At 40.9% G+C, this 22102-nt stretch overlaps 3 protein-coding genes across 3 annotated transcripts in view; 1 reads left to right on the top strand and 2 right to left on the bottom strand.

Moving 5' to 3' along the window:
* Window positions 1-59: 59 nt before the first annotated feature.
* On the bottom strand, window positions 60-3116 carry LOC135082554 (GPN-loop GTPase 3). The gene is made up of 5 exons (XM_063977354.1): window positions 2870-3116; window positions 2426-2622; window positions 1831-2045; window positions 1201-1306; window positions 60-359 (listed from the first exon to the last, which is right to left on the bottom strand). Exons 1-5 carry the CDS (start codon window positions 2912-2914, stop codon window positions 89-91), a joined length of 834 nt encoding a protein of 277 aa, XP_063833424.1. The 5' UTR covers window positions 2915-3116; the 3' UTR covers window positions 60-88.
* A 297-nt stretch (window positions 3117-3413) lies between these two features.
* Window positions 3414-5387, top strand: LOC135082551 (heat shock protein 68-like). Its single transcript, XM_063977350.1, has one exon. It carries the CDS (start codon window positions 3483-3485, stop codon window positions 5385-5387), a length of 1905 nt encoding a protein of 634 aa, XP_063833420.1. The 5' UTR covers window positions 3414-3482.
* Window positions 5388-11097: 5710 nt separating this feature from the next.
* The window catches only part of LOC135082550 (homeobox protein cut), a 45517-nt gene continuing 34512 nt past the window's right edge, over window positions 11098-22102 (bottom strand). Inside the window, exons 4-7 of the mRNA XM_063977349.1 lie at window positions 15073-15260; window positions 14493-14638; window positions 13487-14370; window positions 11098-13391 (exon numbers count right to left, since the gene is read on the bottom strand). Of these exons, the coding sequence (XP_063833419.1) occupies window positions 11806-13391; window positions 13487-14370; window positions 14493-14638; window positions 15073-15260 (2804 nt within the window). The 3' untranslated portion in view covers window positions 11098-11805. The remainder of the gene's footprint in view (window positions 13392-13486; window positions 14371-14492; window positions 14639-15072; window positions 15261-22102) is intronic.

The raw sequence follows: 22102 nt of genomic DNA, 5'->3' as shown, positions 1-22102 counted from the left end.
AGGCTGGGTTACAGCAAATTCAAAATGTAAGAATATTCTTCAATAAAGAAAAAAACAAATTATTTTTTATCAAAAGTACTTTATTGGCTCAATCATCATCTGCATCATCAGGGTCTTGTTCCTCAAAATCTTTTATTTTGACATCAGCATCTTCACCATACTGTATAATGTTGTCTATGGTCAGCAGAATGTTCTCTATGCTCTCTTCCTCCTTTATGTTTAGAGGGTAGAACCGGACGAGGCTGAAATTTTCTATGACCTCCCCAATCGCTTCTGTTAGTTTGGCGTATTTCTCGTGCCACTTCGACTTTGCATTTCTCATGTCTGCTAGCAAAATGTGCGGGTCTGGATCCAAGTAACTGTAAGAAATAAAATGTATTTTAATATTTATCTAAATTCAGTTAGTTGAAAGTTTTACGTCATACACTTGTTAGTTTTACCACAGAATAATAATAAGTACTACGTACAGAAGTTTTACTTCGCGAAGGTATTTAAAAAAATGTATGCTCAATGTCATTAACAATATGGTGTAATAATTTGCCTGTGATCGGCACTGCGCCGAAGCTATAGGGCTGACTTCGCTAAAATGATGTGACGTGAGGTGCCAAACTGCGGAAAATGGCGGAGGAAATACATGATTTAGCATGAATAATATTAACTACTTATTTACCTCTCAGTGTCTTGAGGCAACTTAAAAAAGTACATTCTGTGTTTTTATATTATTTAGGCAGTTAAATACTGCACAGTAATTTAGTACACTATTTTCTTCATTTTCTTCCATCATACTCAAGAATACGCGTGCGTGAGTCAATGTTCGCTCGTATGTGAGGCCTTGTCGAATAGTATGAATAGTATCCTGTAGGTGGGCCATCGTGCGTGTTTTATTTTCGATGTAAACTCGCGGAGATGAACAGGCCTGGTTTTACTTTAGTTCACAATTTCTAATAAAAGAAACAATTGCTTGCAAAAACACGTTTTCTGTATAGAAAAATACTTATTTTTCGATACACACGCATGCGTGCGCCCGCGTTGGTTTTAGCTAGAATTCGATTTTTGAATTGAAACTTAGTTCGCGACCTGATGACGTCACACCCCCCAAAATTTGCCGCGTCAAATCTATGGGGCGCGTAGTAACACCATAATATAAAAAGTATCTCAAATGACTAGGAAGTGTACCCTATTGGTTAAAATAATACTAACCCATCCAGTTGACTTCTGGCTGATTTGCTAAGCAGATCCATTTTAGTCAGGATATTTACATGTGGCAATTCTAGATTCACCATGACACTGAGAGCTGCCATGGTGCCTGCAAGTAAAAGTAATTTCGTTAGTTTAAAGTGTGCAAGAAGTTGACGAAAATATTGAGATTGGTGGATCACAAGTAGGTACTATGACAATTTGATAAATGTGTTAGGTATATCTTTGAACTAGCTTTCCGCCCGCGGCTTCGCCCGCGTGGAATTTTGTCTGTCACAGAAAAACTTTATCGCGCGCGTCCCTGTTTCAAAAACCGGGATAAAAACTATCCTATGTTCTTTCCCGGGACTCAAACTATCTCTATGCCAAATTTCATCAAAATCGGTTGCGAGGTTTAAGCGGGAAAGCGTAACAGACAGACAGAGTTACTTTCGCATTTATAATATTAGTTGGGATTAACGAACGAAAAAGTTTTGTGTGTAGGTTTTGATAGTGAGAGGGTAGTTGCAAACTGCAGTTTTTGTGTGAAAAACTTTTGCATAAACTTAAAAAGTGGATGGAACTGAAAGACTAGTGTTTTTTTTACAGTGTAGTGAAGTGATAAGGTGTAGTGTGACTTTAAACAGCAAGGACCTGATAAGAACTTAGCACCATCCACCATGAACTGTGAATCCACCATGAATACTACACAGATCCTGAAGTTCCATCGCTGCAGCTGGTCCACCAGCCGCCTCATCACCGGTAAGTGTGTGTACAGTTCTATTTGGCCAGGACAATCAAATAGCAGGTAGTCATCGTCCACATCCCCTAACTGTTCTTCTAACCAATCACAGTTTTCTAGTAAGGTTCTGCAAAAAAAAAAAAAACTATGATTGATATTTTTGTGGGTATTTATAATGCCAAAAAAGTTAACATTTTTAGATGTGAAAGCTCAGCAGTAAAAGCTGATAATTTTTTATTTGAATGAAAAAAAGAATCATGTTAGTCTTTATATTCGATTTGTTATTGAATGAAGGACACTTTCAAAAACATAAATTGGAAGGTAGAAGGTGACAATTTAAGCAGATTTAGGTATGCTCATGCTGCCAATGAATATTATCATCAGGAAGGATCATTGCAGGATTGTGAATCTTATTCTTTTTTAAAAAGGATGGGAATCTGTGTTTTAAAGTGTCAACAATGTTAGAACATAGTCTTGATGTAACTTTAAATCCCAAATGCAACTCACTCTATACAAAATACCAGGCCCCCATTAGGCCCAAACTGCAGTTCATCGTCCTCCATAGCATCATCCAGGTGTATGAGCTCTCGGATGTCCACGAGTGGCTCGTAGTCGAAATGTTCTGCAGCCGGGTCCAAGTTGACCACCTCCACGATGCGCTTTGTATCACTCGCATGCTTCACTATGGTGGAGCAGTAGGTAGACTGAGAAAACATAAAAATATAGTGTCTGTCGAGCTTTCTTGGCGTTTATCTTTTACGTTTTCAAGGATAGGTCATGGCACATCATGCTACATCTGAAGAAGTTGTATTAGGTGCTGTTTAGCAACAAAAATATATAGTCTGATATGCAATACACTGTACATACAAGTTTGTATGTTTGAACAAAGCATATCAAGAATAATAGTACCTACTTGAAACAAGCTTTTGCTACATCAACTAGCTAACTTACTTTACCGCTGCCTGCAGGGCCCACAACCAACTGAGCATACCGCATTGTTCTTTGTTTTTATAAAATCAAAAATACAGTACTTTTAAAGGTTATGTTGACATGCCTGAATTTTGTTATTTGTTTAAACACCTAGCTGTGTACTATGCAGCTAACTATACTATTGCAAATGCTTTAATTTGATGGTTTAAAAGAATTATTTTACTAAAAGGAAAATTTTAAAAACTGCAGGCAAATCTCAAATCTCACAAAGAATAATAAATAATTGTCAATGTCACTGTCAAGCACAGCTGTCAAGTGCCAAAGTCAATAAACCTGTCAATGTCATCTGGTTTTTTTTAAATTTCACTAACAATGATAGCGTTGTATTGTTCTTTAGGAATAAATGTTTTAATACTTTATTTAAATATTTTTGAATTATAATTTGATTTAATTAAATAATACAGAGCTTAAAGGAAACTGCTTTAATAATATACCAGAGGATAGCTTTTATTACTGGCAGTTAGTTATGAATAACGTCAACAGATTAGATTTTTAGAAAAAAATATCTAAGTCAAAATAATCAAATTATTGCGAAACAAAAATTCATTGCGGATAAAATCTATAAAATACAAAAATGCCAGCGGTTGGAATTGACTTAGGGACGACGTATTCTTGCGTGGGAGTGTGGCAGCATGGGAACGTGGAGATTATCGCCAACGACATGGGCAACCGCACCACGCCGTCCTACGTCGCCTTCACCGACACCGAGCGCCTCATTGGCGACGCAGCCAAGAACCAGGTGGCTCTCAATCCAAGCAACACAATATTTGACGCCAAACGACTTATTGGCCGCAAGTTCGACGACCCTAAGATTCAGCAAGACCTGAAACACTGGCCATTCAAAGTCATCAATGATGGCGGAAAACCAAAAATCCAAGTCGAGTACAAAGGTAAAACCAAGCGGTTCGCGCCAGAAGAGATCAGCAGCATGGTTCTGACCAAAATGAAAGAGATAGCTGGGGTGTACCTTGGAAAAACAGTGAAAGACGCAGTCATTACCGTCCCAGCTTACTTCAATGATTCCCAAAGACAGGCAACTAAAGACGCTGGCGCTATTGCAGGGCTGAATGTCTTGCGTATCATCAATGAGCCTACTGCCGCTGCTTTAGCGTACGGGCTTGATAAGGATTTAAAGGGAGAAAAGAATGTACTCATTTTTGATCTTGGAGGAGGAACCTTCGATGTTTCCATTCTTACTATCGACGAAGGATCACTTTTCGAGGTGAAAGCTACTGCTGGAGACACTCATCTCGGTGGCGAGGACTTTGATAGCAGACTGGTTAACTTTCTTGCTGATGAATTTAAAAGAAAGCACAAGAAAGACCTAAAGAATAACCCAAAGTCTCTTCGTCGCTTGCGCACTGCAGCTGAAAGAGCAAAGCGGACTCTATCCTCAAGCACCGAAGCAAGTATTGAAATTGATGCCCTGTATGAAGGAATCGACTTCTTTTCTCGTATTTCCCGAGCACGGTTTGAAGAGCTCAACGCTGATCTTTTCAGAATAACACTGGAACCGGTGGAAAAAGCATTGAAGGATGCTAAAATGGACAAGACTTCCATCCACGATATTGTTCTTGTTGGAGGTTCAACGCGTATACCCAAAGTCCAAAGCCTGCTCCAAAATTTCTTCAATGGCAAGAAACTGAACTTGTCAATCAATCCTGATGAAGCTGTCGCTTATGGCGCTGCAGTACAAGCTGCTATTCTTAGTGGAGAACGTCATTCAAAGATACAGGATGTCTTACTTGTCGATGTTGCCCCTCTGTCATTAGGGATTGAAACAGCTGGAGGAGTTATGACAAAAATAGTCGAACGTAATGCCAAGATTCCTTGCAAACACTCGCAGACGTTCACCACGTACTCTGACAACCAACCTGCCGTCACCATTCAGGTCTACGAAGGCGAAAGAGCTATGACAAAAGACAACAACTTGCTTGGGACTTTCGATCTGACCGGTATACCGCCTGCTCCACGAGGAGTTCCACAAATTGACGTCACCTTTGATTTGGATGCTAATGGTATTCTTAACGTATCTGCTAAAGAGAACAGCACAGGAAAGAGTAAGAACATCGTAATTAAGAATGACAAAGGGAGACTATCTCAAGCTGAGATCGACAGGATGTTGTCTGAAGCTGAGAAGTATAAGGATGAGGATGACCGTCAAAGAGACAGGGTGGCGTCTCGGAATAAGTTGGAGACGTATTTGTATGGGGTGCGGCAGGCGGTAGATGAGAGCGGGGGGAAGTTGGGCGAGCCTGACTGTGGGAAGGCGCGTCGAAAGTGTGAGGAGGCGCTGAAGTGGTTGGAGGCTAACTCGTTGGCGGAGAAGGAGGAGTATGAGGATAAGCTGAAGGAGGTGAGCAGTGTGTGCGCTCCGCTGATGAAGAAGCTTCATGGGGCGGGGGCCGGGGCGGGCGGGGCTCGCAGGGGCGGCGGCGCTGGCGGGAGCGACGGCCCCGTCATTGAGGAAGTCGATTGAAAAGTTGTTGTCTTTATTTCGTTGTTTTGTTTAATAAAGTTTGGTCTTAGTTTTCTCACCTGGTTGTTTCGTTTCTTATGACTTAGGTATTAGCACAGATAATATAGGATTAGTTAGGTAGGTAAATTAGACAGTTTACAGATAAGACGTGTCGATTACTATAAATTGAGGTCATCAACTCTGTCTGGTGGTGTCCAAACTTTGAGCCCGAGCCGTAGGCCACTGACATTTTTTAATGGGACCGATATTGGATTCATGCCATTCAAATCCAGGGCCGCGCCGCCCCTGTGTGCGATGTGTGCGGCGCACACAGGCGCCAAGACAATAGGGGCGCCGCGCCGCTACTGCCACCTATTTTTTTTTTAAATGGAGTACATATCGATAAGTAAGTAGGTACAGTATGCGCAAGCGCAACAAAACAAATAATACGCTTATTAAACAAGTCTCTCAATATTTATGTTTATTATGATTCACGTTTATGGTTTCATTTTACGCTTAGGGTTTTAGTTTAGTTTACACTAGCGGCCGCCCGCGACTTCGTACGCGTGGATCCCGTTTTACCCCCTTCATCTATCTTACGCGGTTTAGATTTTTTCATACATATGTTTATTCCCGCCTACTCCCGTGGGAATTTTGCAATATCCTGTTGTAACTAAGTTTTAAGTTTACTAAGGTACCTGCTTGCCAAAAAGCGGTTAAGCGGTTTTGATTTTTTATACAAAAGGATTTTCCCGCTAATTCCCGTTTCCGTGGGAATTCCTAAGTATACTATAACCTGCCCAGGAGTATGAAGAATAATTGTACCAAAGTTCGTTAAAATCCGTCGAGTAGTTTTTGTTTCTATAAGGAACATACAGACAGACAGACAAAAATTTTACTGATTGCATTTTTGGCATCAGTGTCGATCACTAATCACCCCCTGGTAGTTATTTTGAATATATATTTAATGTACAGAATTGACCTCTACAGATTTATTATAAGTATTCGCTGGGTGCGAAGTACTAGGTGGGGGAAACATAATCTATCGCAGCGCTCATGGTGGTCAAAAGTAGAAATAATGTAAGCTCTGTCATCAGATGTATCTGTCAATGGCAAAGCGATTCTACATAACACATTTTAATATCATTAATTAATCGCATGAAAAGGGTCCTACTGGGAACTTAAATAAAAGAATGGACTGTATTTCGATAGGGCTGGTTTAATAGCCGTTTACAATTTGGTAATAACTAGACTATACAACGTGGTAGTACAAAAATGAGTCACAGTAGTTGTTGTGCACAGATGTTTGCCTTATGATGAGAGCGTGAATTATTGAAATCTGTCCTTGTTTTGTTCTTAATTCTTCTACATCTCGGGACTTGTTCAGCCAATACCAGCAACTTTCCTTTAAAAACGGTTTGTGGTTGGAATTTGACATTATAACACTCACAAACCCGGTCTTCAAAACAATACTCATTTCGATCTGAAAACGATATTTAATTTATTACTAGCGATACAGGAACATTTAAATATATTTACTGTTATATAATGAAACCGTAAAAGTAGCTTTTTCTTTTTGTTTTACTGTAAAACTACAACTATAAATGAAGTAAACAAACCCTGACACAATCAAAATTAAACACACTTTTTGGACTTACCTCATTTGATTTGAATGACCAAAATGATTTCAAAACCTTTTTTCCACCCAAATCGTGGTATTACAACAATTTATTAGTCGAAAATATTTGTTATTTTTTCATTTCGATATTTTTTCACAAATATACGACCTAAATGTCAATGTGACAGAGCCCACAAAGTTGTGGACGCTAGTTGGCGCTGTAATCGTGCACAGAGCCAATAGATTACTTACGAGCTCAACGTCAAAACGGCGGCAGTTCTTTTGAACCATAAAGTACTAGTTACATATTTTGAACCGTAGAGGCGCCGAGTTTGTAATACAATTTTTTTATGACTATGAGTGAGTTTATGAACGCAACCCGATGCGATGCGTGCGAGTTGCGACACAAACGGGATGGGGTCCCGGGGATTCCCCGTCACGGGGATTTTAACGAACGAGATAGCCAAGCCAAAACCACAGTATACAGGGTGTTTGGCGGAAGGTTAGACAAACTTCGTGGGTATATAGGTAAGGTCATTATAAGAATACAAGTTCGCCCATTTTACCCAGTGAGCTACTAAGTAAGTAAGTAACTACTGAAGTAAGTAAATAGTTATGTTCGCAAAAATAAATTAACGAAAAGGAGCGATTTGCATAACTTTACTTTGGAACGACAAATTTATTTTAAACAAAAATAAACTTTCCGTTACTATGGAACAATAATACAAAAGTTATCCATACAAAGCTTCTTCCAGCATCGTTATATTTTCTGCTATACTCATTTTCATTAATTTTTTTGTGTTTTATTTCAAAATTAATTTAAAAATAATAACCACATTATGAAGAAAAAACAGTAAAAAAATTCTAAATTTACTTTGCATGGATAACTTTTGTATTACTGTTCCATTTTCTTCCCTAAACTTTGAATTTTTGACGAATTTCAACATCTAATTAGGCTACATGTGACATAATATCATTGGAAAGAAGAGAAGCTAGAGATGTTTTTAAGATCATTGGCAATTCACTGTCATCTTTAATTTTTTTTTAAATAGAATTCCAAGTAGTTTTTTTATCATGGTTCGTACTTTTGTTAAACTTTGGCGGCTCGTAACTAGCTATCCAATCATTATCTGGATCTGAAATTTATTTTACTTGACTTAAGACATATTCGATATTAATTTGAAATAATAAAAGCGATTGAAAACACGCGAGAAAAAAAAAGCAGTTTTTAGGTCAAATTTCGGAAAAAATTAAATTAAAACAAAAATATAAATTTAAAAAAATAGCCCACTTAGGGTAAAATGGGCGAACTTGTATTCTTAAAATGACCTTACCTATACACCCACGAAGTATGTCTAATCTTCCGCCAAACACCCTGTATTATAATTTAAGTATGATTAAAGTATTCTTGTTAGCACCAGTTGCAAGTGCATTTCAGTAGCACTAATATAAAAAAAAAGTTAGACTCTTGCTGTTTTTACATAGCATAGGTAGGTACGTAATAGTCATATTAGTATAATATTATGATTAGAAACAAGTAAGCTTCTTTGTTATTAATATTTAAATATACAATTCTTTGTATTAAGCATGTAAAAATTTAGTTCGAGTTTTCTTTTTCGTAGTAATTGGCAAGCAGAACGAACGGGATTTACCTATTTAGTATCCTAATTCCTAAGTGGTTTTCAGTTTTAATACACTTATGATAATATTATCTAAGTACCTACTGTAAAACTGAAGAACATTTATTTTAGTCAAAATTAACAATTAAAATATTCGTTAAAAATAATTTAAATTCGTTTTTTTATGACGATTCATTAGAAAAGAGGCGCTTCATAGGTTCCGCACACAGGCGCTGCCGGCGGTCGGCGCGGCCCTGTTCAAATCATAGAGTCTAGGTAGCGTACAACTATCTTAGAAATCTAAGGTACCTAACTATGTACTGGCAGTACCTACCTGCCTTCTCGGTGATTCGACATTTTACAATCTGGGATTCGAACCCAAGGTTTCCAACGGGTGTAGGTAGTGAAATAACATTTCACGGAACTTTTGTTTCAGTTGTTATTTTATGTAGGTTAGGTAAGTAATTCAGTTTTTTACAGGTTTTGTAGTCACTTTTGTTATTTATTTATCTATAGTACAGGGTGTTAGGTAAATGGGTATATGAGCCGACACTAGCCCATGTTAACATGGGATATGAATGGTATGGTGAAGTCAGAAATTTGATATCATCATTTATTTTTTTTAATTGTCATACAAAATAATTTTTATAAAATCCGATTTGTATGAAAATTTAAATAATTAAAATGAAGATATCAATTTTCTGACTTCACCATACCATTTATATGCCCATGTTAACATGGGCTAGTGTCGGCTCATATACCCATTTACCTAACACCCTGTATTAGGAGTATGTATTTTTATTTTTGTATCGTCGCTTTTCTCTAGGTGGGTGGCTGGAAAGTTTTCGAGTTCATCTTGGTATTGCTGTTGTATTTTAGTAGGTCCTAAGTATTGTTTTAAATATCATCGGATCTTTGTTAAAGCTCTCACTTAAAATTATCGCTTACTGAATAAAACAAACCACTGATTAGCAATTTCTTTATTTTTAATTTAATAACTTTAGAAATTGTTCGGAAAGAAGACAATGTGTCAGCATCGTTATTATTATGATATGAACAATAATAATTACCGCTATAATAATTAATTCTATCATTATTATAATGGAGATAACGTATGATAATCGTCTATGGAGCTACATTACTTATGTACAGGGCACTAGGTAGAGCCAGACGTAACAATCAATAGATACAGGCTGCAGTACGTAGAATAATAGAATAACAAGACGTTTGGAAATTTTGTAAGTACTTCAACAAACTCTATCTTCGTAAATAATTCGTAAAATACTTATTCACTCCTAGACAGGATGCTATTAAGCTTTCTACACTCGCTAACGCTTGCTAGGCGTTGTATGTTTTCTTGTTTCGTTTTGATCTAAGTGAGCAGCCCCCTTAGACAAAACGCACTTTTTGATCGAATCGAAAATCGAATCCGTCAAAACTCCATACAAAAAAGGGACTTTTCGACCACTTTTCGACTGGTTTGCGATTATAATTTGCACTTTGTCTAGACCCCCACTGTTATCACAAAAAATATGCTCTGACTTATGTATGTTTTTATGACCGAAATTACTTTTTCACTCTAGCACAACATCTTCGACTATCTTTGGCCTTCAAACAAGATCAAAATAATTTTCCTTTGGCTCTACAACGTTGCTCAGTTCTTTTCGAAATTGGGTAGTATACCGAGCTACTTCTTAGCAATTTTTATAGACATTTCTAGCGTTTCTTCTGTGATTAACGAATGAACACCTCCTGATCGTTTCCTATTACTTACTTCTCTAACAGTGTGATTTTTTAAACAATGATAACTATTTCGTACAAAATATCCAAGACATCTATCACAATATAAACAACAATATAATATTCATATACATATAATATTCTTTCGAAAGCAAAAGCTATGAAATGAGTCTATAAAATTAAATATTGGAAGCTTTAATATTTATTTAAAATGTTAAAAAATTTCCCTTAACGGTATTTGGAGTAAAATTAAAAGATTCGACAACTGTTAGACAGCCTAATATTTTAATTTAATATTGACTATTACACTCTAACTTAGGCTAGCTTATTCGTTATATAAACATCGATATGTATGAAGTTCGGTATTCCTAAAACTGTAAATAGAAAGAGTGTCATCTCATTTTCCCGAATAAAAATTATCCAAATTGTCTTTTTATTAAATTTCCGAAATATTTGGGCCTAAAGCTACAGACATATGGAGATTAATTTAGATACATTTCCTTGGATACACTTTAGATTGACAATACTTTGGATTATCCATGAATTATACCGTTTAGAAGTTTAATTGGGGGTCACTATTCGCCTACTTAGGTAACTAACGTTCTACCTACACGGCTCCTTAGATATATACAGACAGTACGACTATGTACAACTCGATGCAAGGAGTATGGTTCCTTTATAATGTACAATTTACTTTACCCTAAGGAGAAGGAAATAAGGGAAGAAAGCGAAAATAAAATAAAAATAACTGAAATAAGATTAAAAGCAAATTTATTGCTAAAATAAAATAAAAACTATAACCACAAGCAGTTATAAACGTATACGTTTGTCTCTAAATTTGTACGTTTTCTAAAAATATATAAAATAATAGAAATGAAAACAAATACAGTGCAGGCGACGCCGCAGCAGTCGCATCACAAACTTGAGCGGTCCCATCGGCTATAAAATAATGCACAGAAAACATACTATAGTATAAAATAAACATTCATAATTTAATTATAAACTTATAACCCGATTATAATAATATTTTAAACCTCACCGGTTCATATAAACATAATAATACTTTTCAACTGGGGTCAATATAGATCATAGCTTACATTAACATCAGATTGCACTTTAAAATTTCATTAACAATAATGACCTGCTACCCCTATCGCAACGTATCTTACACCTAGGCTACGTATGTACACGGCTCACACGCTTCGATACATATTTGGTATATTTATTTACAACAATCGAATCCACAAAGTGAGCCTCAACTTAACAAGTACCTCAGATATTTGTACCTAACAGGGTACGCCTCGTTTCTACATTAAAAAATTAAAGCAAAATGCAATTTTGTATCGTAAAGTTTCCTCGGCCCGAGGGTATGTACAGAGTGTCCGGCCTCGCATCGAGCCGTCGGGCCTCACTAGCTAACAATAAATAAGCGTCCGTCGCGATCACGCACTCACTCGCCCGTTCAGTACTCCCACCGGTCGTCTTCCGTCTCGGTCTTGATCTTGTCCTCTGAGAGCACGTCTTCGGGCGGCGTGTGGGGAGGGCGCGGGGTGTGAGGGGTGTGCGGGGTGTGAGGGGTGAGCGGCGTGCGCGGCGCCGGCGACGCGGCCGGCGACCCGTCCCGAGCCACCGGCGCCGGCTCCACCCGCACGGTCTCCTCCGCCTCCCTCCGAAAGTCGTCGCTCCTCATCACGCAAACACCGTTGATGATCACCTCGTCAGGATTCCGCGGCTTCTCGTCCTGCCAGTCGGGGTTGACCCACTGCGGCGCCGCGGGCTTCCGCCGGCTCGACCGGCCCGCCGGCGTGGAGGCCGCCTTCGGCTCAGTCTTGGATTCCCCGTCGTCGAGCGAGTCCTCGGAGCCGAGGTTGCTCTCGACGTCGTCGTCCTCGAAGTCGTCGCCGTCGGGCTCGCGCTTCAGAGGCATCGACAGGTCCAGGCCGCCGCTCTGGTCCTTGACGTGGTCGTCGGGCGGCAGCAGCCCGCGGCCGATGAGCGCTGCGAGGTTGGAGTTGGCGGCGAAGTACGGCGGGTAGGGCAGCGGCACGCCCGCCAGCCCCATGCGCTCCTTCTGCAGCTCCAGCAGCCGCTGGTTCAGCAGCAGCCGGAACTGCACCGGGTCGAAGGGCGCGGACGACTGGTCCCGCACCGGCGGCTCGGCGGGCAGGCCGTGCGGCGCCTGCTGTTTTAGCCGCATGCGGTGGTTGTGGAACCAGTTCGTTATCGTTCTCGTCGACAGGCCGAGTTCCGTCGCCAGGAATTCTATAGTGGGCATGTTCGGGTACGGGTCGAGAGCGAAGGCGAGTCGGAGCGCCTCCTTCTGCTCCTCGGAGAACAGGACCCGCTGCTTCTTCGCCGACGGCGCGCCCGAGGTGGGGCCCGGCGAGCTGGAGTGGTAGAACTCGGAGGTGTCGTTGGACGAGGTGTCGGAGGAGTTGTCCTGGCCGGGGCCGCTCGACCGCCGCCTCTTGTTGGCCTCGCGCCTCTCGTTCTTCAGCGCCTGCAGGCGGTCGATGTTGTGCGCGTCGCTCAGCCACAGCTGCATCCTGATGAAGGGCTCGCGGCCCTTGATGCTGAGCATGTGCCACGGCTTCGGCTTGGACAGCAGCTCGCTGACGGAGCCCTGCGAGAGCCCGAGCACGGCCTCGCCGAAGATCTTCTGGCCGATGTTGTTGGCGAGGAGGGCCTCCTTGATTTTGGTCGTGATGGTTTGCGTGTCGAGGTCCTGCGTGAGCGCGGCCATCTCGTACACGCTGGGGGAGATGTGCTGGTGGAGGCTGCGCATGACGCCGGGCGGGTGGTGCGGCTGCGGCGGGGGCGGCGGCTTGCGCTCCTTGTTGTTGTTGTCGTGGTGCTGCGGCGGCAGCGTGACGGCGTGGTGCGGCGGGAAGCCGGGCGGCGTGAGCAGCAGCGGCGTGGGCTGGCCCAGGTGGCCCAGGTGGCCAGGGCCGAGCAGCTGCTCTTGCTGCATCTTGCTGAGCAGGGACGTCGCGTCTGAGATCATTTTCTGCGTCGGGGGCATCGGCTTGGTCATGTTTGGCGGACATGCTGGAAGGAGACAAAAAGAAAATCATTAGTTAACTATCCAGTTACAGAAATTGTGTCATTATAAGATGATGACGTGTTTAATGAAAAATACTTACGAGGTACTCCGCTGTAGTTTCCAGTCCTCATGAGCTTCTCCGGCGCGATTTTGTACTGCGACGCGACCAGCTTGTGGACAGCGTTGTCGTCCTCGAGGAACATTTTCATGCGGATGAATGGCTCCCTGCCCTTCTGCGTCAGCATGTGCCAGGGCTTCGGCCTCGCCAGTAGGTCACTGACTGATCCCTGGGATAGTCCTAGCACTGACTCGCCGAACAATCTTTGGCTGATGGAGTATTGGCTGAGCGCCTCTTTCACTCTTCTGACGATATCTTCAGTATTCAGATTGTTGAAGAGGTCGAACTGTTGCTGAGTAATGGGGGGAAGCACGGCTTTCATCGATCGTTGCGGGGGCTGGTGATGAGTCGGGTTGGTCGGCTGGGAGATGAGGCTGTTCGTGATCGAAGCCATCCTCTGTAGTGGACTCGCCGCCGCTGAGCTGCTGAAATCGTCGTTGGGCGTGATCGCCGGCGGTAAAATCGCATTCCCAAGGGGACTGGAAGCCGACGAGCCCGTCGATTGCTGTCCAGGTTCCAACTTCGGCCTCACTAACGAGAACGCGCTACCCGCATGCCTTATAGCCTCTTCGGCGTCCATTGGTCTATCCTTATCGCTATCAGTCATTCCATTCATTTTGGCATTTTTATCTTTAGGTAGTGAGAGATCCTGAACCGCGCCGGAGCCGTTCATGTGTTGGTTCTGGGCTTGCTGCATGGCCTGTTGTTGGAGGGCGAGCAGGTTGGGGAAGGGTGGCATGCCCTGAATATGCTGCAGGCTGGGCATGGCGCCGCCGGGCTGCAGCTTGGCCAGCTCGCGGTGGTAGGCCTCCAGCGCCATGCGGATGTCCTCCGGCGGCCGCTCCATGTGTGGCGGCATCCCGCCGCTGAAAAAAGGAGGAAACACGCTACACTTTAGTTCAAGATTTGCTGTTCTCGTTTGAAAGATTGGAAACATTTCATTTTTATGTTGATGATTGAATGATCTATTGATTTTTGAGCAACTTACGTGGGGAACCCGTCGCGGCTGTGGCGCATGTCCTCCACGCGGCGCGTCATGATCTTGGCGAGCTCCTCTTGGTAGATGCGGACCACCTTCTCTTGAGGGATGTCGTCGTTCTCGTACTTCTTCAGTCTTCTATTTTGACTCGAGTCCTGGAAAAAGAAAGTTTTTATTTAAGATATTTCTTTACAACATTAATTTGATGAATTATCGTAACTCGTGAAAGATTTGTCTGAATGTTTTCCTCATAATTATTTCCCTAATCGTTGACTTTTGAGTCACCGATTCGGCATTGTGTGTATTCAAGACACAAACTCATATACATTATTCATAAGAATGACAAAAACCATTACGAGTAAATTGAGGAACTCTAGAAGTATCGAAATTGTTGTTCAACGATTAATACCTACTTATATCATACGGTATAGAAAATGCAGATGTATTTAGTGTTTGATAACTTAACAGTAATGAATGTCTTGTAGCCTTAGAACCGAAGGCTGAGCCCAAACGAAATGGGAAAAGACCCAGAAAAACAACGAGAAAAAATACACGAAAAAGAAGAAGAAAAGAATGAATATGTAACAACCTTATTGGAGAACGGCGAAGGGCACTGCGTCCTTGGCGAGCTGGAGTCCTCGTTGCTTCTAGAGTCGTCGTTGGTCGGTGCTGAGGGCTTCATGAGGTGCGAGGCCTCGCTGAGGATGTGCGCGAGTCTCTCGTCACCCTCCCCTTCAGGTCGGCCGAAGCTCGCGCCGGTGCCGTCTTTTGTTCCCACTGGAAGAAGAGAAACGGTTAGACATGGAAAAGGAACTGCTAGACTTAACTATACATAGAATAGAATAGAACTACGCTATTAAAGGACGTTTAAGAATGCACACTAAGGCTGAGTTGCACCACCTATCTTTGACCGTAACTATGATGATAACCGGTGTTTTGTGTATGGATTTTGATAGATATTTGACGTTTGTCAAAGTTAAAGTATGATGGTGCAACTCAGCCTTAGTAACGAAGTCGAAAAGACATCAGACTATACATTTTTGTTGCATTATCGAACTTATCACAACTACAGAAGACCTCATAGTGTTTGGCTTGACGTGTCACCGTCTGTATGTAATGTAGACTAAGCTTCCGGATATCAAAAAATGTGCTAGTATTTGTATAGAATGACTCAGTCAGATGAAAGTCGTTTTGAATCAAAACGGTTTAGGGAATTCCCAATAGTAGTATGAGTAAAGAACATGACAATTATTTTTCCTGATAGAAAAAAGATTTTCAAATCAATAGACCTCATGAAATCTAGGGACTTTTTTATGTTGATTCATGAACTTTTGCAACACCTAGACATTCTATGTGTAGCGTCTTTGGCTTTATTACAAGTTTATTTTCAGGATTATAATAACTAACTTCAAACCGACGTATCTTTGAGGCGATCATTTAACTTAAGACAAAGTCTGGTTTAAAGTAACCATGTTAATACCATCTTGAAATCTAATTAGTCACTTTGAACTCAATAAGGGCGACATTGGCGTGGCAATTGTCGGGCCGTTACTGTCATATCGCAACAATATTTGAACTCGCGCTGCGTTTTAATTGCAGCTGAATAGGCGCGTGCGCACACTTGATGCGATCCAAAACTGGAGGTTACAAAAACAAAACGGCCAGGACGTTTCGTGTCCGCGTTAAAACTGCGATTATCAAGGAAAATGGCGGTGAAAACTGTCGAAATTGTGTCTTATGTTTAGCGTTAGCAGTAGGATAATTATGTCCATTTTAATGTTTATTAAATATTTTAAACACGTATTGACTGACAAGACGTGAATATGAATTTAAATGAGTATAACCAGGGAATCACCCACCTACAAGAATAAAAATATGTACTTAGTTAATTCTAACTCTATGAAATAAAATATTAAATGATCAAGCAGTGTGCTAAATTCAAAGTGATCTATCTACGCGAACGGCATTATCAATCATTCAATCAATGCATAATAATTCGTCCACATCTTTGCAACCATGTGTTAGCTGTTCTCATTCGGCTGCGCCCTCCTTAAACTCTTGCCAAGTAATAAATACACGGTTATATTTAAGACAATTGAAATTAGGCGAGTCATTAAAACGCAGCGATGAATAGCTTCAGAGATAATCGCTGAATGGGCATGGCCACTCGTCGCCTAAGCCCGTAATCCTGCGCGCGCGCAGCCATAAACAACGGGAGTTACTCCGCCATGCTGCCGTTCATCCTGTCAACATATTGTCTGTAGACAATGAAACGGCTTGATGCTGATGAGGTGCATTTGTTTAATTGCCAGCTTAATTAGTAAGGATATCTCGGATCAGCAGTTATGCGGCTGATGTATAGCGCTCGCTTTTTGATCTGTTTTCAGCTTTTAGTTTTATGGCTCACATTTCGTTTGTGGCTAAGAAATAATTAGGTTCAGTGCTTAAGGTTATAGGGTTTCGTAAATGCCTTTGTCTAATTAGGTGAGGTTTGAGGCTGGCCTTATTTAGATTTCTTGAAATGCCAAGTACTTGATGTGACAAACATAATTTCAGCTAGTTTGTAAACATATCAACGTATTTATTGGCTGCCGAAAGAATTTGGCGTAGAACAAACAATGCAGCAGCTGACGGCCCCATTCCGTCATCTTATCTGCGAAACGATAATCGCCGAACAAAATGGCGGCCTTTAAGACAACAGCCGTTTTATGCATGAAATCCAACACTTATACCGTGAATACTTTATCTCCTGTAAGGTTCAGGTCACACTTATTATCGAAGTGTTCACCTGTACTTAATTATGTTTCTGTAGAAAGCTATCAGACTATGATCACTTGATAATTTTCTTGAGTCGTTTATAGAACTTTGATTCCTATAGAGACAGTACTGCCTAAATTGTACCTTGAAAGTTTCTGTGACTTACAATACAGTTATATATTTCTATTTTAGATGGTGACTGATACTGCATTGGAGAGACTACGTGATGCTGATCATGGTGAGTGTTGCATGTATTTTCATTTGCTGATTTGCTGACAGTTTTTTGTGCCTTATCCTTATCCAAACAAATTGTAACGTGGCTTCAACAAACGATTTCCAGCAATATCCAATTTCCCTGCGGTTTCTTAATAACTCCAAGAAAAGAAACGTTATTACTTATTACAGGAATCACAAAGAGTTTATCGTCTCCTTAAATTTTATTTTAAAACCGACAGTTTGTTAGCGATTTCAGTTTATTCTGATATTGTTAATTTTAGATGCGACGAATCACGCAAAGTCAGGCCCTGATTAATCGACAATAAAAACCATAATGCTGTGCACTAAAGTTGTTTTCCGAACCGCTCAGCTTTTATCGGTATGTAAAGTGAATTTTATTTATTGGTAATTAAAAGCGGATTTAAGGTGTCACTCGGAAAATGTGTATTTTGGACGCACTTGCGGTTTGCATACCATACCTATTAATAAGCTTTTCGATTGAAATTCAGCCCTTTCTGAAAAGATGTGGCGCTCTTCATTTATTTCTCTTTTTTGATCACGTGACGTTTCGGTCGTAAATTGTTTACTCGTTTCAAGCGTGTCTATAAACTTTATCGCTTGTTTAACTCTAGAGAAGTCTACGTGCTAGGTGATCGAATGTTGGCTTTACACGTCAAATTAACGAATGTCAGTGTATTACCAATTACACGATGTGTCGTCACGTTAATTGAATTTGCAACGCCTTTCTCTGGTTTGCGTGCGAGCACTCCACAAGTAGGTACTTTGTGTACTAACGATGCTAGTGTGCTGTAATTTTGTGCAAGCTCGCCTGGAATTAGTAAGCTACTTGTTTCGAAGGTGAATTCTCCAGGATGGAGTACCTAGGCCTGGCCTGCGGAAACTTTTGAAATCAGACTTATTAACAGTCTGAAAGCTTGCATCATAGAGCTTACTTCAAATAAAGTACTTAGGAAATAATACAACTTATTGGTAGTAACTCTTTCTTAAAGCTTCGAGTAGGTTCCCCTTTTTCAGAGCTTTGAGCGTAGCCAATGTCCAGTTTATAATTTCACATTGAAAAAGCTGTCGCTTTTATCGATTCCAATTTATTGGCCAAAATGATGTTCAGCGTTTACTTTTCGAATACTTTATATTTCGAATACATGTTAAGTAGTAGGTTTAAATAAACAGTTTTCCTTCGATTTCGAAATGTCATTGTCATTCATTTCCCACGTTCCGATTCGCGACCTGCCTACAGTACGACAGCCGGTCCTTACGCGGCTAGTTGATTTTTTATGAAACCGCCATTATGACTAAGGCGACGTGATCTAAATAAATCCACAAAATGGCCGCCAAAGCACTTTGATTGTATCTCGTATGACCATAATGTTTTCAACTTTCGGCGTAATGACGTTAGACAATAATCCTTCAAACGTGATTTGAGGTTATAATTGCCGGCTCAGTTTAAATGTCCGGCTAAACTGGTACTTGCGATCTCTATTAAGCTTTTAGGTAATTATGGTTCCGCAAGGCGGATCTCGGTAAAAAGAGAAAACGTCGAAGTTTAAGCACTTTATTAGCTTTTTATGAAAATACGGACAATCTCAGTTCATTCCGGGAATTGTTTGTTACAACAGATTGTCAATTAATATTGAATAGGCACGTCGAAATATAAAAACTTTTAATTTATGTTGTTTGGAAGTGTGCGCACCGATCCTGAATGCGTGATGAAGCGATATAAAAAGTTGTAATCGAAGGATTCGGGTGTGAGAATACCCGTTATGCCAATAAGCGATCAAAACAAATTAATATGTGCGTCAGGCGCCGCGCGCTGCGGACAGCGATAACCAATTATTTAGTTTATTCCAAATTCATCCTCGACTCGACACACGAGACGTCGATAAATTTCAACACACGTCTATTAATGCCTTTGATCTTCTCGCAGACATTTTGTTATTCCGTGTGTCGCACGTTCAAAATTACCGATACGTGCCCCGGAGTTTTGTCAAAAATTGCGCTCGTTTCGCGCCAACTCGCCATCTTGTGAGACGTCACTTGAAATGGCCGCGCTGGGCGGGAAGCTCCCGCGAAGTATTGGGTGTGCTTTAGCAATTATAGTAAAAACCATAGGAATAGAAGGTGTTTGAATAGGAAACGGTGTTCGACCATTTGAATTCAATTGTTTTTCTTTCAAAGCTTCATCATTACGATGTGCATTTTTGATGGATGCCAGTTTGGAGTAAAAACTGTTAACGCAATTAATGTGCGCCGGTCACGGAACTATTATCGGGCATCGCCGATGGCGGGGACACCAGCGAACTTGTGGATTCAGGGACAACATAAAAACGGTGAAATTATTTGTTTATGCGACATTATATCGCGTGCGCGCACGCGAAAACTATTTCTTTGTAGCTGTTATTGATTGCTATTGCCGTATGAATATTCAGAGGCTTTGGAAAGTAAGGGGGTGGTGCCCTAAATTATCGTGTCACTGTGACAGAGTGAAAAAAAGTTGGCTATATAATTAGGTCCGATTGTGAGGGTAATGTATCAGGGATTGTAAATCAAGGTGGTGGCGGGTAGTCGGAAAGGGGTAAGACGCGCGCGTACGTCACGGGCAGATCGATGTCATTTGCATGCGCGCCGCCGTCGCGCGCGGACGTCAGGGCCGCTCGAAAGTGTCGCGGCCGCGGAAAAAACGCCTCGTTTGAATTGCAAATGCGGGGTAAAAGAAATAGTTGCATAAGGCATACTGGTAAAATTAGGTGCTAACGTGTCGTAGCGATGAAACGTACAAATGAGTATTGCGTTTCTCATTATTTGGCTAAACGTTGAAGAAATATTTTCTGGTTTATTATACCCGACTAAAAACATTCAGGCTGTAATTAATTGTAAAATATACAGCTGAATAGTTTCTAGAATCTAATTGGATTACATTAGAAGATACTAAATTATTGTTCGTAATGACACGAGCTTTTTATCCCGGAAAGCTTCCCTCGGGATCAATAATTCTCTCGGGTAAAAAGTCCGCTGCGTGCGTTTCTTCGGCCGGTGCGTGCGCTGATCGGCATCGCGTGCTAGATTGCAATCGCGCGGCCACAATTGATTCCAGAGGAAGCGATGATAGGGCCCAAGTTACAAGTTGTTCTATAAGGCTGATGATTCACCCTTTGTTTCATTACTGTCAAAGTTTGACCAGAGACAAAAGAAAGTTACGAAGCGCTTGCATTTTGTCCGTAACTATTGAGAAAATAAAAATATAGAAAGTATTTTCGTAATAAAAAATACTGTCACATAAGTTCTTGATTTGAGAAAACCGCTCATTTCTCATCTATCAAGTCGGTACCAAGAAGCAAGGAAACCACGGTACATAGTAAACGCGGCGGTACTTTCGTTCTCATAATGATAATGCATGACAATTTCGGAGTCCGAGAACTCCCTGCGTGTTGGGAACTCATCATTGATGTCCGCATTACATTGTGTCATAGGCTGCGAGGGGATTCTCGAGACGGTGCGACCGTGAAAAAACAAAAGCATTTTCTCTTTGGTTGCTTAGATGAAGCCAGTGTCATAATTTGAATTCGCCGTTCGAAATTCAAAAATTTGAATGATTTCTCTTTTGAATACCTTCAACTAAAAGTTAGCAGATTATAAAAAGTCAGGGCGATTGTGGGTTGGTAAAAATTTCGATAGATTAAAAATGTTGTCTTTCCCCTCGGTCCCTGTCAAAAATCCCCGCGGCAAAGGTAAAAACGTTAAGAGCACTCGTCGCGCGGACGTCGCTAGTTCGTAACTAGATTCAATAATCAATTTTGCGAGCTCCGCAGAGGACCGCCATATCCATAGTGCTGCAACGACTTTGTTCACGGTTCAGTTGGCCGTTGCAAATATTTTCAGTTCGCTGTCGACTGCCAGTTTTATTTTGTAAAGGAGTAATTCAATTAGGTACATGCTCTTCAATCTCGGAGCAGTCAAATGTTTGTCTTTTTATTGCAATTGTTTCGTAGTTTATTTGAAAATCTTTTAAGTCTAGGATTTTTAAGTTTATTTCTCTTTATTCTTATTTTTGTGCACGTCTCGTCTCTGTCAATTAAGATAATGGATAGTATTTTAATCTTACATTTTCAATAACAACTACGTGGTAATGCAGTCTACAATAATTTAATATTAGAACATAGACAAGTATTCGAATAACAGAACAGTTTTTCTTTTAAAAATTCAAACCAGCATTCGAAATTCAAAAGAAGAGCATCGCGAAAGTGCAAGCATCACTACCGTATCGGCCCGTGGGAGCTTATCCGCGTAACTTTTAACGATAGCATAGCAAAGTTTTTTAACGAAATAACCGAATTTCGCTAACTACGAGTCGCTAACGCGGTTAGTCGCACCTGATCGTCTGCGGGCGAAGCGAGAATCGATATTGATCAAGTTTGCTTGCATTTACATTTTACTTTGAGGAAATATTAAGTGAATGCGTATGAAAAGTTAAATGATGTTTAGAACTTTAGAAGGATCTTTTTTGAGAAAATTGTAACAAAAAAAGCAGTTGGGTTGTGATTTAAAAGGGCATTTGACGCGATAAGACCCTTTGCTTTATGTAGAGTCGCGTCGATAAGGTTATAAAATGCGTTACGATTTTTTCAATT

This window comes from Ostrinia nubilalis, chromosome 21, assembly GCF_963855985.1.
Source record: "Ostrinia nubilalis chromosome 21, ilOstNubi1.1, whole genome shotgun sequence".
Classification (NCBI taxonomy): domain Eukaryota; kingdom Metazoa; phylum Arthropoda; class Insecta; order Lepidoptera; family Crambidae; genus Ostrinia; species Ostrinia nubilalis.
The sequence above is the reverse complement of the archived record's forward strand: the minus strand, read 5'-3'. Positions and strand labels throughout refer to the sequence as shown.

Bases quoted from the DNA above. Each gene is read 5' to 3' on its own strand.
- LOC135082554 (XM_063977354.1), bottom strand. From the start codon at position 2,914: ATGCGGTATGCTCAGTTGGTTGTGGGCCCTGCAGGCAGCGGTAAA. The intron at 2,623-2,869 runs GTAAGTTAGCTA...ATGTTTTCTCAG, and splicing joins GCCCTGCAGGCAGCGGTAAA to TCTACCTACTGCTCCACCAT. The intron at 2,046-2,425 runs GTGAGTTGCATT...TTTTTTTTGCAG, and splicing joins GGCCTGGTATTTTGTATAGA to AACCTTACTAGAAAACTGTG.
- LOC135082551 (XM_063977350.1), top strand. From the start codon at position 3,483: ATGCCAGCGGTTGGAATTGACTTAGGGACGACGTATTCTTGCGTGGGA.